The 16,182-nt window shown below is 49.5% G+C and overlaps 1 protein-coding gene across 1 annotated transcript in view; it reads right to left on the bottom strand.

Annotated features, from left to right (window-relative positions):
• Nucleotides 1-6,536: 6,536 nt before the first annotated feature.
• Nucleotides 6,537-16,182, bottom strand: part of LOC146754996 (receptor-type tyrosine-protein phosphatase T-like) — a 396,275-nt gene continuing 386,629 nt past the window's right edge. Inside the window, exon 14 of the mRNA XM_085526589.1 lies at nucleotides 6,537-6,591. Coding sequence (XP_085382715.1) covers nucleotides 6,581-6,591 — 11 coding nt within the window. The 3' untranslated portion in view covers nucleotides 6,537-6,580. The remainder of the gene's footprint in view (nucleotides 6,592-16,182) is intronic.

The raw sequence follows: 16,182 nt of genomic DNA on the forward strand, positions 1-16,182 counted from the left end.
GACCTCCCTGCTCCTCATGCTGTAGATGAGGGGGTTCAATGCTGGAGGAACCACTGAGTACAGAAGTGCCACCATCAGGTCCATGGATGGAGAGGAGATGGAGTGGGGCTTCAGGTAGGCATAAAAGTCAGTGCTGACAAATAGGGAGACCACGGCCAGGTGAGGAAGGCATGTGGAGAAGGCTTTGTGCCGTCCCTGCTCAGAGGGCATCCTCAGCACAGCAAGGAAGATCTGCACGTAGGACACAACTATGAACACAAAGCACCCAAAGACTAAACTGACACTAAAAATGATAATCACAACTTCCCTGAGGTAGGAGCCAGAGCAAGAGAGTTTGAGGATTTGGGGGATTTCACAGAAAAACTGGTTCACAACATTGCCTTGGCAGAGAGGCAGTGAAAACGTACTGGCAGTGTGCAGCAGGGAATGAAGAACCCCAGTGCCCCAGGCAGCTGCTGCCATGGTGGCACAAGCTCTGCTGTCCATCAAGGTCCCATAGTGCAGGGGCTTGCAGATGGCAACGTAGCGGTCATAGGACATGATGGTGAGAAGGGAATACTCTGCTGAGATGAAGAAGACAAAGAAAAAGAGCTGTGCAGCACATCCTGTGTAGGAGATGGCCCTGGTGTCCCAGAGGGCGTTGGCCATGGCTTTGGGGAGAGTGGTGGAGATGCAGCCCAGGTCGAGGAGGGCCAGGTTGAGGAGGAAGAAGTACATGGGAGTGTGCAGGCAGCGGTCACAGGCTACGGCTGTGCTGATGAGGCCGTTGCCCAGGAGGGCAGCCAGGTAGATGCCCAGGAAGAGCCAGAAGTGCAGGAGCTGCAGCTGCCATGTGTCTGCCAGTGCCAGGAGGAGGAACTCACTGGTGGAGCTGCTGTTGGGCATCTGCTGTTCTTGGGCTTGGAGTCCTGCTCAGAGTGCAGAAGGTAATGACAAGTCTAGACCATTTTCAGAGACATTCCTCCTGCTATACTATATAAGTTTTCCTTTTGCTTAGGAAAATAATTATTTAACTCCATAACTTGTGTTTACTTACATGAGCTTCACCATCCCTTAAGGAGTAGAATACTGGGGAGCTCTTATTTTCTTCTCATTTCCTAATCATACCCCAACCTCCTGGGTATTTTCCTCTTTACTGCAGCTGCTCTTCGAGACCCCAGCCCTAGCCTCTGTGCACTTCAGTTTGTCTTAGAGAAATCTGCCTGTTTGCAGGACAGTGAACTATTAATGCCTGCAGAAAACAACTATAACTTTTGCTTTAGGTAGGTGAGGCTGAAAGCACAGCCTGTGTGACTGTTCAAAAAACAGCCAATTGATTGGAGATATATTTGGGAGTCTCCGAGCTGTGTTCAAAGTTGACAGCCCCTCTTAGATTTCTTCCCCCAATCCTTTCTGCTTTCACTCAGAACAGGAAATGGAAACCCCCTGCCTTGGCTCTCCTCTTGCAAAGTGCCCTCAGAAACATTCCGTTGTGCAGTGGAGCTGTGATCCCCCTGCCCCAGGCAGCAGCTGTGGCAGCACAAGCCCTGCCGGGGGGCTCCTTCCCCCCACACATCTCCCCGCAGCGCCCTGGGCAGCTCCCCGGGCAGGCTGAGTGCTGAGCCTGGCAGGCGGCAGAGTCCCATACCCGGCACACAGCCCCTGGGGCACAGCAGGGACCCTGCTCTGCAGGACAGCCCTGGGCACCCGCCCGCAGCCCCAGCTGCACAGCCTGCAGCCGTGCTGGGACACGCAGCCCTCAGGGCTGTGCTTTCATAGTGTAGTAAGGAAACCCTCAGCTAAAGCAGAAATCTTTTTCCACAGTGAAGAAACATGCAGTGCCTGCAGCCAGATCTGCTATGGGATGTCTCAGTTTTAGTTAGCCCTATAGGAACACAAGCTGCATGGTCTGCAGTGAGACTTACCGTGGCATGTGAGCTCTCCTGTCCCGAGCTCTCAGTCTGCTCATGCTGTACTCATCCTCTCTCCCCTTTCTCTCCTCTCCTTCTGTCAGCTGCAGGCTGTGTTGTGCACAAGAGCTGCTCCTGGGCACAGCTGTCTCTCTGCAGCACTGCCCACTTGTATGAGCTCCCAGTGTCCCAGTAGCCTGGCCCAGCTCAGCACACTTGAGGATTTGAGTTTCTCTTCCTCACTGCTTCCCCTGGAGAAATCCCTGGGGCTCCAGGGCTGAAAGCTCCTGGTAGGCAGCAACTATGGCCATACCAGGTATGCAGGAGTCCACTGGGTTCCATCTACTGTGGAAATACAAGCATACACTCGGCCCTATGTGAAAAGATCTGTGGGATCCTCCCATTTAGAAGATTCGGGCATTCAACACAGGATCACAAAATCACAGAATCTTAGAATCACAGAATCACAGAATGACCCGGGTTGGAAAGGATCTCAAGGATCATGAAGCTCCAACCTTCCTGCTTGGCAGGGCCACCAAACTTACACCTTTACTAGATCAGGTTGCCCAGGGCCCCGTCCAACCTGGCCTTGAACACCATCAGGGACGGGGCATCCACAACCTCCCTGGCAGCCTGTTCCAAGACCTCACCACTCTCCTAGTAAAGAACTTCCCCCTAACATCCAACCTAAATCTTCCCTCTTTCAACTTAAAACCATGTCCCCTTGTCCTGCTATTATCGGCCCTTTCAAAGAGTTTACTCCCCTCCTGGTTCTAGGTTCCCTAGAATAGTAGATACTGAAAGGTTGCAATGAGGTTACCCGGCATCCTTCTTTTCCCCAGGTTGAACAAACCCAACTCCCTCAGCCTGTCTTCACAGGGGACATGCTCCAGCCCCCTGATTATCTTCGTGGCCCTCCTCTGGACCCTTTCCAAGAGCTCTATGTCTTTCTTGTACTGAGGGCTCCATACCTGAACACAGTACTCCAGATGGGGCCTCACAAGAGCAGAGAGGGACAATCACCTCCCTATCCCTGCTGGCCACTCCTCTACTGATGGAGCAAGAGCACACTGCTGGCTCATGTTAAGTTTCTCATTCATCAGGACACCTCTGCTGAGCTGATCTGAAGGACTACTCCCAGTCTGTACAGATGCCCGGGGTTCTTATGGCCCAAGTGCAAAACCTTGCACTTTGGCATGTTGAACCTCACTAAGTTCACCCAGGCCCACCTTTCAAGTTTGTCAAGGTCCCTCTGAATGGCACCCCTTCCTTCCTCCATGTCAACCTTCCCACTCAGCTTGGTGTCATCAGCAAACTTGCTGAGGGTGCACTCAATTCCATCATTGATGTAGCTGATATAGATGTTGAAGAGCACCGGTCCCAAGACAGACCCCTGGGGGATTCCACTTGTTACCGGACTCCACCTGGACATTGATCACCATCCCTTGTCTGTGGCCTTTCAAATGATTTCTTATCCATTGAGTGGTCCACCCATCAAATCCACATCCCTCCAATTTGGAGATGAGGATGTAGTGGGGGACCATGTCAAAGGCTTTGCTCAAGTCCAGGTAAGTGACATCAGTTGTCTTCCCTTCATCAATCAATACCTTCACTCCATCATAGAAGGCCACAAAATTGGTTAAGCATGACCTTCCCCTTGTGAAGCCGTGCTGGCTGTCTCAGATTGCACGCTCATTCCTCATGTGATTAATCATGTCGTCCAGGAGGATCTGTTCCATGATCTTCCCAGGCACAGAGGTGAGACTCACCAGCCTGTAGTTCCCTACGTCCTCCTTGCTCCCCTTCTTGTATATGGGAGTGATGTGACCCTTCCTCCAGTCATCTGGAACCTCATCTGACAGCCACAACTTCTCAAATACGATGGAGAATGTCTCGGCAACCACCTCAGCCAGCTCCTTCAGAACCCTGGGATAAATGCTGCCTGGCCCCATAGGCTTGTGCTCATTCAGTCTCATGAGGCACTATCGGACTTGCTCTGCCCTTACAGTGGGAAGGTATTCACCTCCCTGGTCCCCAAATAGAGGTTTGGGGATGCAGGGCTCAGGGACGTGAGAAAGACTAGAATCCTGCCCGCCAGTGAAGACTGAGGCAAAGAACTCATTCACTAGCTCTGCTTTCTCCTCATCCTTTGAAACCAGTTCTCCTTTTAGATTTATCAAAGAAGGTACACCCGTTTTGTCCTGTCTCTTCTGACCAATGTACCTGTAGAATGTCTCCTTATTGTTTTTCACGTCCCTCACCAAGTTCAGTTCTACCTGTGCCTTGGCTTTCCTGATTCCACATCTGCAAGTCTGGACGGCATCCCTGTATTCTCCCCAGGTGACACGGCCTTGTTTCCAGAGCTGGTATGTCCCTTTTTTTGCCCTCACCTCACTCAGCAGGTCCTTGCCAAGCCATGCTGGTTTCCTACATCATCTGCCCACTTTCTTATTCAGAGGGATGGAGACCTCTTGTGCTTTCAGGAGGGCATTCTTGAAGAGTATCCAGCTCTCCTCAAAATCCTTGTCTTTAAGGACAGAGCTCCAGGGGATCTTGGCCCTTGATCCATTGAGTAGCTTGAAGTCTGCTCTTCTGAAGTTCAGAGTCCTGCCCCCACTCTTTGCCAGGCCCACATCCCTCAAGATCACAAACTTGACCAGGGCGTGGTCGCTGCAGCCCAGGCTGCCTCCAACCATAACGCGTTTGATGATCTCCTCCACATTGGTGAGCAGCAGGTCCATCAACGCTTCACCTCTGGTCGGTCTGTTCAATATCTGGACCAAAAAGTTACCATCAATGGATTCCATGAGCCTTCTGGAGCTCTTGCAGCTTGCCCTGTGGTCTTTCCAATAGACGTCTGGATGGTTTAAGTCCCCCACCAGGACGGGAGTCCATGAGCATGAAGCCTCCTGCATCTGGAGCAAGAAAACCTCATCTACAGCCTCGCCTTGGTCAGGTGGCCTGTAGTATTCCACTAACACCAGCTGACCTTTATTAGTCCCATCTTTAATTCTAACCCGCAGGCCCTCAACCTGTTTCTGACTGTTTCTCAGAGGGATCTCCTCACAGCCTATCCACTTGTCACGGGTTACTTAGATTTACCTAGGCCCGTGACAGGGGAAGCCACCCTGTAGGGCCCCTGGAGCCCGGAAAGGAGGGGGAAAAGGGAAATGGGATAAAAACAGTGGCAGTCTAAAGAGGAAAAGCTGATTTTACTAAATATGATATCGGAATACAAGATAACACAATATAATATAATTGAGGTTAATAAATCGAACGAAACAGAGAGAGAGAGTCCCCGAAAACCGACAGGCCTACTGGGAACTCTAGGCGACACGGCTGGAATGCTTCCCACTCTCCGAGAAGTCCAAGAGAGAGAGAACACTCCAGCCTGGGAACAAGATCATATAGCGTCCTGGTCCCGTGACTCATCCCTGACCGTGTTGTTCTCTGGGATATGTAGTCTTCTGCACTACGGGACCTTGATGGACAGCAGAGCTTGTGCCACCATGGCAGCAGCTGCCTGGGGCACTGGGGTTCTCTATTCCCTGCTGCACACTGCCAGTACGTTTTCACTGCCTCTCTGCCAAGGCAATGTTGTGAACCAGTTTTTCTGTGAAATCCCCCACATCCTCAAGCTCTCCTGCTCAGAATCAAATCTCAGGGAAGTTGTGTTTATCTTTTTTGGTGTGAGTTTAGGCTTTGGTTGCTTTGTTTTCATAGTTGTGTCCTATGTGCAGATCTTCATGGCTGTGCTGAGGATGCCCTCTGAGCAGGGACGGCACAAAGCCTTCTCCATGTGCCTCCCTCACCTGGCTGTGGTCTCCCTATTTGTCAGCACTGCCATTTTTGCCTACCTGAAACCCCGCTCCATTTCCTCCCCACTCCTGGATCTGACAGTGGCACTTCTGTACTCAGTGGTTCCTCCAACACTGAACCCTATTATCTACAGCATGAGGAACAGAGAGATCAAGCACGCTCTCAGGAAGGTGTTGCAATAAGCACTATTCCAGCTTCCATAAAATGGACAACTTCCTCATAGGATTCCCAGTGATGGTTCTTCATGTTTTATGCATCTTTGATTGTTTGATTATGTGAGATATAGCAATGTGCAAAAAAATGTTATTGAACTTATAAATAAAAATGTATTACACTTATTTCCTACCTAATTTCCATTTTTTCACTCCAAGAGCTCATGTAAACATGTATCCAGATTCCCCGAATACGTTAAAGTATACCTAAAAAGGTTTCAAAATAGACTTTTACTTAGCTTTTCTTTTTTCCTACTTTGTCTGGATTTGGGGAGGTACAGCCACAGACAGCAGCACAAAGTGCTCTTTTCATTTCTGATCTCTACACCACCACAGTGCTCTCAAGTCCTCTCATTTGTGCAGTCCTGATGGTCTTGTGTGTCTCACGACCGTCCTGTTGTCTCTACAGCAGCAATCCAGGGCTGCAGTCAGTAGCCGGCAATATGAACAGCTGTGTCAGGGCTGGACTCCTTGCTGGCACTGCCATAACAAGAGGGCCCCTTTAGAGCAGGACCAGAGAACTGGAGGGAGGCCTCTTCCAAAGCTGGTGTAAGGAATATACATCAGGAGCTGCTCCCTGAAAAAACCTCGAGATCTTCTGATGCTCTTCAGTGTGTGACCAGATCAGATTGAATAGTCCCAAGGAGATCTGTAAGCGTCTCAGGGCAGTGCTGTGGTTTAAGGTTTATGGGTTGAGACAAAGAGAAAAAGAAAAGGATAATAATTATGACAAATGTATTTATACATATATATTTAGTGTATTTTCACACATATACAACATATGCAGTTGCAAACATATATGAACTAATCCCTATGCGCATCTGTTTGCAAGTCCAGGACTAGTTGCAGGGGTTTTAACAGCCACAGGGTTCACTGTAGGAGCTGAAGTGGCTGTTGGGCTGTTGCAGGAGTTGAAGTGAATTCAGAGTTCATTGCCAGAGCTGAAACCACCACAGGACCTGTGACTATGTTGGAGCAGCCACTGGGCTCATTGGAGGGGTTGGAGCCACCGCAGGGCTGTACTTCCTCCCTTGGGAGGAATTTGTAGCATTTTCTTATTACCATACTTGGAACAGCTACAGGACCCATAGCAGGAGTGACTGCAGAGCTCATTATGAGGGATGGAGTGACAGCGGGATCTGTCCCAGAGCTTGGAGCAACTGCAGGGCATGTAGCAAAACCTTGGAGCTGCTGCAGAGTCTGTGCCAGGAGTTGCAGAGGTTGCAGCACTGTCAGCAGATCCAGCTCTCTGGATCTGGCACACTGCAGTCATTTGTGCCTCTTGGGGATTACCAGAGCCACAGCAGACCTGCCCCCAATATTCTACCAGTTTCTCAGGATCCTGCAGTTGCTCGGAGATGAAGTTCCAAAGCCCTGGGGGTGCCCACCGCTCCAGGCAGCTGCCCAGACCGTCCCACACCCTCTGCCATGCAGAGCCTTCTCACCTTGGGGCAGATCTCTCACTGATATTCCTGAATAATTGTTTAACCTCAATCATAGATTCATAGAATCACCAATGTTGGAAAAGGCCTAAAAGATCATCCAGTCCAACCGTTCACCTATTACCAGTAGCTCCCACTAAACCTCATCCCTCCACACAATATCCAGTCACTCCTTGAATAACCCTGGGCTCCCAGAAGACAATGTAAAATGTGTAATTCCTAATCATACCAGCAATATTACTTCCAAGACCCAAAGATAACCACAGAGCTGAATGTGCACAAAACTTCACTTTGTCAGCTGCCAATTTTATCGTGGTACAAACTGAGGTCAAACAGCATAGCAAAATAAATACCCTAATCCAGCAACCAAGCACCAAGTAAGGAGCTGTGCAGTGAAGCTTCATGAGAAGACTCAACAAGCTCCACAAATAGGGAAACAATTAGCATCATGGCCTGCACTTTTCCAACTCCCACAAAGCCCTGAGTCTCACTCTGGACAGTTGTGCTGCTATCTCAACCCTTGGAGCCTCACATCAGGCACCGAAATGACAGTGGTTGTTGAACCCAACATATGGCTCAGCAGCACACAGTGCTTGGTGCACTGCCCCATTCACTTTGGGATGGGGAAGAGAACTGGGAAAAAAAAGTACAGCTTGTGGGTTGTAACAAAGCAATTTACTAAGAGTGATAAAAGGTGAGGAGTAATAGTTATCACTATATATCCGTTGATATGGAATCATATGTAACAACTGATGCACAAGCACTTGCTCAGCACCACCAGACTGATGCTCAGCTGGGCCCTGGGCAGTGAAGAGACTGAGATGAACTCCCACCCATTTCAATACAATTTCTGCTTGCTGTCAGCTGATAGAGAACGTCCCTTTGGCCACTTTGAGTCAGCTGTCCTCACTCTCTTCCCTCCCAGCTCCATGTGCCCTTTACTGACCATGGCCTTGGCTCCGTACAACACTGCTTAGCAGCAGCTGTAAACACCAGAGTGCTATCAGTGGTTTTCTCCTAGAACCAAAACAGTGCACCATAGCAGGCAGTCTGAAGAAAACAATTCCATCCCAGCTGTAACTCAGATTCCTGCCTGTCCCCTCTTCTTGTTCTTACTGATCAGGAAGCAAGGAACAGAATCTGCCGCTCTCCTCTTTGAGCCCTTTCCATCAGTTCTCAGCTGGCTCCTCTGCCATCCCCAGGCAGAGCTCAGTGCACTCTCACAGAGGGCAGCAGCCGTTCCTCATCTTCCTTGGCCATCCGTCAAAAAGATTCTCTATGCCATTTGCTACAGCTAAGAGGTAGGAACCATCCCACCATGTCTCTGCGAGACAAACAAGACTGTAGGCCTGAAAATGCACAGTGATTTCGAGCTCACTGAGTGAATGCTTGTGGTCTTCTCATTAGTGTAAAGACTCTTCAGAAAGCATCTCTTTCAAGAAGCATGACTAGATTTAGCTTGGCTTGGTCTCACATCTACAACATGGTACTGCTGTTCAGAAGGTGCCACACAGGAACGAGACCCATTGTGGGGCTCACAGTTGTCCAGCAAGACTGATGCTCAGCTGGGCCCTGGCTTAGGGTGTGCTGGAGACCCCACGGAAATGCCATTTAAATGAGAGCCCAAAACGTGCCAAACGTCCCAAAAGGTGCCATCAGTGACAGAATGTGTGTTTGTCACAGCTTTGGAATGGCATCAGCTCTGGAATTTTCACTAGACGTATAGAGAAAGATCTGTCTCTTCTTTTGGTGTATTCATCCATTTGGTCAGCTGAATAACTCTGCACTCTCAGGTGCCTATTACTCACAGAATCACAGACTCACACAATCTTAGGGGTTGGAAGGGACCTCTAGAGATCATCAAGTCCAGCCCCCCTGCCAAAGCAGGCTCCCTACACCATGTCACGCAGGTAGGCATCCAAGTGGGTCTTGAATATCTCCAGAGAAGGAGACTCCACCACCTCCCTGGGCAGCCTGTTCCAGTGCTCCATCACCCTCACTGTAAAGAAGTTCTTGTACACATTAGTGTGGAACTTCCTATGCTGTACTTTCATCCCATTACCCCTAGTCCTATCCCCACGCACTACTGAAAAGAGACCAGCCTTGCCACTATGGCCCCCACACCTCAGGTACCCACTTCTCTGACTTGTCCACATCTCTCTGCAAGTCCTCTCCACCCTCAGTGGAGGCAACAGCACCTCCTCATCTGGTATCATCCTCAAACTTGCTAAGAACTACTTCTAGTCCTGCATTCAAGTCATCTGCATAAACATGAAAGGAAACTGGCCCTGAAATGGAACCCTGGGGAACTCTGATAGTGACCATGTACCAGCCCGATGGAACCCACTGACTATAAGCCTTTGGGGCAGACCTACTGGCCAACTGCTCACCCACCACTGCTGGTGAACCTGAAAGGCAAAATGTCAGTGTGCTGGGACAAACAGACAAACACCAATATGGTTAAATATAGCTGCATCAATTTATTGCCCGAAAAGACATACTTTTATAGAAGACAGACAAGGGTGTCCAAAAATCACACACACTAATTGGAGGAAAGCTACTGCAATAACAACCTGTCATGGTTTTGTAATTTTGTAATTTTGCTATCAGTATTCCACATCATAACATCATGTAAAGTATGGATACTTCTATTGAATGTGCAGTCCACAGAAGAAGACTACATATACCAGAGACCAACAGGGTTAATGATAAGTCACGGGACCAGAACGCTATATAATCTCGTTCCCAGGCTGGAGTGCCCTCCTTCTTCTCTCGAACTTCTCGGAGAGTGGGAAGCGTTCCAGCCGTGTCGCCTAAAGTTCACAGTAGGCCTCTCGGTTTTCGGGGACTCTCTCTCTCTGTTTCGTTCGATTTGTTAGCCTCAATTATATTATATTGTGTTATCTTGTATTTCGATATCATATTTAGTAAAATAAGTTTTTCCTCCTTAGATTGTCGCTGTTTTATCCCACTCCCTTTTTCCCCTCCTTTCCGGGCCCCGGGGTGGGGGGCCCACGGGGTGGCTTCCCCTGTCACGGGCATAGGTAAATCTAAGTAACCCGTGACACACCGTTTGTGTTAACAGCAGCTATCCCAAAGGCCCATCGATACCCCTTGGGATCCTTAAAATATCCCATCCTAAGGTAATCGATACACAGTATACATGGAGCCTCTGGACGAGTCACAATAGGGTGTCTCTGCCAGTTTTTACCAGTGAGGCTTATTTCGGCCTCCAACATAGTCAATTCTTGGGAACCCCCAGTCACTCCATGTATATATATTGGTTGTGTTCCTTGGTGACTTGAGGGCATTAGGGTGCATTGTGCACCAGTGTCCACCAAGGCTTTATATTTCTGTGGTCGAGATGTGCCAGGCCACTTAATCCACACAGTCCAGTATACTCTATTGTCCCTTTCCCCCCACTGGCTGGGGGCAGGGCCCCTCTATTGTTTACCTCAGTGGCTTGCAGCAACTGGAACTTTCCCCTTCTTGGAAGAGTTCACCTTGGTGGTTGTTTCACATTGTAATTCTTTCACTCGTGCCTGAAGTGCAGAAGTGGATGAATTACACCACTTCTTCATGTCCTCCCCATGACTACAGAGGAAATACAACAAGGCAAGACGTGTAGTCTTATCATTGTCATTTGCTTGAATACGAGGACGTCTCTTTTTTATGGTTGAGATTTTCAATGATACGGGTCGAGAGGAACTCATGTTGTTTAGCTTTCTCAATAGGCGATCGTGGAAATCCTGGTCTCCGTCATCTTGTACCACCGTGGATTCATCTACATCAGGCACATTATCCAATTTGTCAATAATATCACTTTGTGTTCCCTCCATTTTGTTTAATCTTTCCACTATTTTGACAATGGCTGAAGTATACAGATTAACTTCTGTAGCGCTTATAAATAATTCACGTTCCTGAAGTCTGCTAATTAGTTCATTCATAAGGGGTTTACTTTCCCCTTTGCCATATACTAATGCAAGTGCACTGGCATGCTTTTCTGGAGCTGCCTTTGTAAAGTCACGCCACATTTGTCGTGGAACGCGGACTGTTTCAGGATCATGTAATTGGTTTGGATCGTTACGATTGAACTCGGGGCTGTATAGCATTTCCACCAGAGCACTTTCTCTCAAAAATTGAATACCTTTCTCTATATCAGTCCATTTCTTTTTCTCAGGCTCCAAGTCCCGTTTAAAGGGGAATCTATCTCTTACCGCTATCAACATCCACTTCCAGAGGGTTTAGGACTGATTTTGGCATGTGCCAATACCTCTGTCCACACGTGAGTCCCTGGAAATGCTACCCAGTTGGCGAGCTTCACTGCCATCGAGCCATGCACTGTTGGCACCATTGTCCCAGCAGCGAAGAAACCAAGTGACCATATTTTCTTTTGGCTGACGTGTGAAATCCTTTCTTAGATCTCGAATTTCACTCAGTTTAAAAGATCGATCAATAATGGTTGTAATACTTTGCTCACCTTTGGCTCTATCAAGAGTCCCAGGTGTTGATGGTGGCAACTGTGTTGATGAGGCTGCCCCATCTAGAAGTTTGGACTCGAGAAATTCTCGTAATGAAAATCTAACTTTTGGCTCCTCTTCTTCTTCTAACTCTGACTCTTGTATTATTTCCTCCAGGTAACCCTCCTTCTTTTTCCTCTCTCCTAACTTCCTCTGCTCCTCTAACATCTTCTTATACTCCTCTAACATCCTCTGCTCCTCCAACTTCCTCTGGTCTTCTGACTCCCCCTGCGCTCCTGAGTCCCCCTGCTCTCCTGAGTCTCCCTGCTCTCCCGAGTCCTGCTCTCCTAACTCCCTCTGCTCTTCTAACTCCTTCTGCATTTTCTCTAACTGAGTTGAGACTCGTTTTGGTTTTCGCCCTCTTACAGGGGCAACCAACATTGTATCTGGTGCCCCCGGTGGTTTGTTAAGTTCGAGTACATACGGTTCAGACTTGAGGGTGTTGCATTCTGCCCTGAGGATGTTATAACTAGACTGGAGGGCGTCGTGCTTGCACTTGAGGGCGTTGCACTCTGCCCGGAGAGTGTCATACCTGGACCGGAGGTCTTTGTGGTCAGACTGGAAAGCGTCATGCCCGATCTGGAGGTCATCGTACAAAGACCAGAGGGTGTTACGATTGGCTTTGAGGGCGTTGTAGTCGATCATGAGGTCAGTGTACAAAGAGTCAATAGCGTCATGCTTGAACTGGAGATTGACGCACTCAGATTGGAGGGCATCGTGTTTGGACTGGAGAGTGAGGCACTCGGATCGGAAGGTGTTGTGCTCAGACTGGAGAGCATTATACTCAGACTCGAGGGCGATGTGCCTGGCCCGGAGAGTGTCGTGCTCAGACCGGAGGGCACTGTGCTTGGACTGGAGAGTGTCATGCTCGGATGGGAGGGCGCTGTGCTCGGACTGGAGAGTGTCGAGTTTGGATTGCAGGGAGCTTTTCTCATTTCGGAGAGCCTCTCCCTCATACCAAAAGGTGTCTCTTTGATATAGGAGATCTTTTCTCTCAGCTTCAAAGATGATCAATTAAAATCTTATACAATTAATGAATGGGTGCAAGGAACTACAAGAAGGATCTGATTGCAGAGCAGTCCCCATTGGAGATAGCAATCCATAGGATACAGCCAGGGGATGGGGTCCTAATAAAAACTTGGAAAGAAGCTACACTAACACCACAAGGGGAAGGTCCCTATGTTGTTTTATTTACTGCAGAAACAGCTATTCGAACCGCAGAGAGAGGATGGACTCATGCCAGCCGTGTTAAAGGACCCATCGGTGACGAGAAGTGGGAGGTAGCTCCTGGGAGTGACGACTTGAAACTCACACTGCGACAAGCCCAATGGGTATTCCAGGTAAAGGCTTCCCCTGAAGAACACTACTGCTGCTGAGAAGAACTAAAAAAACCCCTCGTAGCTGGTTGCAACCCAGTTGACGAGTGAGGCAGAGGAGTGAATTGTGGAGAAAGATGGGCCTTAGGGGTATCCATTGGTACCTGGGGATTCTCACAGTGATCACATTTTGTATAGCAGCACAACGCCACCCACACCAAGCTTCCTTACATCCCTGTGTGACCTGGTACCTATACAGCCCAGTCTAAACCAAAAGGGTTACTATTTTTGCCTAAGCTCAAACCCAGGGAGGGGATACTGTAACCACCCAGGCTCATATTACTGTGCCTATTAGGGATGTGAAACTATTGCCTCAGATTGGGCACCTGGGGCTGGGCAGGATAAATATCTACAAGCAGGGCATGGTCCCTATGGGTGCACACCTCCTAACCGAAACCCACAGTTGGGAAGATGGGCTGTGTGGGATTAAAGACAGAGAGAGAGAGAGAAACATCTGCCAGCAACTATGGATATGTGTAACAAATCCAGATAACCCAGTGTGGCTGTTAGGGAAAATATGGGGTGTAAGTGACTTGCGGAATCAAACTCTATAACACATAGATGGGTTATAAAGCAGGTATGTTTATTCCAGCGCTGGGTGCAAGGGGGATAGCTCCACCAGACTTGCACACGGACTTGTAAAATTGTGACACAGATATAGGTACATCTCATACATAGTCAATGATTTCTCAGAATTCTGATACATATTCAATAGTTGTTTAGCATGCAGACCCCCTCTTGTTCTTATCAGGGGGATGCAACTCCTCTTCTGGTATTTACAACGTCTATTCTCCTCCTTGCCTGATGTCTTCCGTGAGGTCTCACTCCTTATCTGCATCCTTCCTGCTCTCCCAGACCCCTTGTTTCCTTAAAACAAAGAGGGAAGGAAGGGAGGGGTGCTCTGGGGGGGGAATGGGAGGGGTGGAGGAGGGTTGATGTCAGACTGTGAAATCAATTTTTTTAATCTTAATTCTGCTTCAGAAACAACATCTGATTCCCACAATCTCTGCTTGGTATTTTGTCTTTTGATGCAAACATGTAAGCCCCATTGGTGCCTGGTTCAGCAGTTCAGCTTCCTTTGCGCCCTTTGCCTGGTTGTAGGGAAGGTGGCAGGCTCTGTTTCAATGAGGGTGTTGTATGGACACAGTATTTATCGCCATGTATCCAAAGGTGCAACAGTTTCTGGAGACCTGTGTGGGATCCTATAGGTGATGGTTCTCTCGCCACCAAGCATCCAGTTGCCAGCAGTGGGTGAGTTCACTGGGACTTTGGGGATGGGAGGTGCCAACTAGCAAGCCTTCAATATCTGCTACTAAAATCAGGCTTGGAAGCACGTTACACGTGGGAAATACACTTGGTGCAGGAAAGGGGATTTCCTTAGCCATCAAAAAAAGATGAAACTGCAGATCTATCAACAAAAATGTAAGCATGTGACACTTGACTTGGCGGGTCTGTGGGAAGGTCAGCTTCTCCGTGTTTGTATTTCAGCCATCATCCTCCACACTGGAGAGGATTTATCCGCTTGGCTTGCTTAATTGCAGCACGTTTCACACGCGTGGATAACCTGTGCATATTGCGTCACTACCTCTGTGGCCTGAGGTGTTGCACCAGGCTGGAAATAATGCCTTCTTGGGGTTGTTGAAGCTCTGCAAAATTTTGCCAAGCAAAGTTGTGGATGCTCCATCCCTGGAGGTGTTCAAGGCCAGGCTGGATGGAGCTCTGGGCAGCAAGACTCTGTGGGTGGCATCTCTGCCCGAGGCAGTGGGGCTGGGGTTCTGAGTTCTTCACTGTCCCTTGCAAGCCAAGCCATTCTATGATTCTGCATTTCTATTATGTAAGCACCAGCCCCACAGCCCTGGTGCAGTGCATCACAAGAGCAGCAGCCTGCGGGGAGCCACCACCCGGAATCACAGAGATGTGAGGTCACAATGCCCCATCCTATGACTGTGCTGAGCTGCGTCATGAGCTCACAAGGCCTGGCTGCAGGCTTGGCTCAGTGCGACACTCACTGTGGCTGCAGCGGTGGTGTTGGAAGCGTGGTGCAAGTGTGGGGGCGGCCATGGACCCTGCCCGCCTTGTCCTCTTCCTCCTATTGGTGGCCATGAGTTTTCATGAGAGCTGTGCTGCTCCGTGGCGAGCACGGGGAGCAGGTGAGTGGGTAGAGATGGGACCCAAACTGAGCAGCGCTGGGAGCAAGAAGTCAGGCTGTGTCCCCACGGCCCTGTAGTACACTTGCCTGGGGCCTGCCTTCCATGGGGGTGTTGCTGGGTAGGGGGTGATGGGCAGCACTGCAGGAGCCGGGCAAGAGCCCGTGGCTGCGCTGCTCCCCAGGGCTGGCTCCAGCCATGCCAGGCTGTAGCTCTGCTAATTGCTGGCTGCAGCACAGCCTTCGTCCTGGGAGATGCCCGGGGAGAGTTCAGAAGAGGCGTGCTGGGCGTGCATGAGCATTTCTGCTTCAGGCTCATGGCACTCCCCAGTTTCCAAGCCAGAGCCCCAGTCCACAGCCCAGGGGAAGAGACAGGTGTGCTTTCCTCCAGTGCCTCAGTGTGACCTTGCTGTCCATCAGAGGCCTCCCAGTAAGAAAGCCCTGGGGGGCTGCATCTTCTTCCACGTAATCTGTGAGAGATGTGGCACGTGGCCCGGAGAGAGCACTGCATACGCTGCCAGGTGCCAGCCTACGGGTCATCCCGTCCACCCTGCAACTTTGGAAATCATGACCTGAGTTATTCTCCCATGCCCCACATCCAGTTACTGAGGGAGAAGGAGATCACACCATATAGTGTATATAAGTGGGAACTTATCTCATCTGTTCTTGATTCTAGATGATGAGCTTCGTGCTCCCTTTCCGGATGCTCCTTTGGATCCGGACTTCATGCCTGTGCCTGGGGGACAACCCAGGGGTAAGTTGTGAGTGTCTGTTTCCT

This window comes from Coturnix japonica, chromosome 37 (genome assembly GCF_054131305.1).
Source record: "Coturnix japonica strain WE chromosome 37, WE-NBRP24, whole genome shotgun sequence".
Taxonomy (NCBI): domain Eukaryota; kingdom Metazoa; phylum Chordata; class Aves; order Galliformes; family Phasianidae; genus Coturnix; species Coturnix japonica.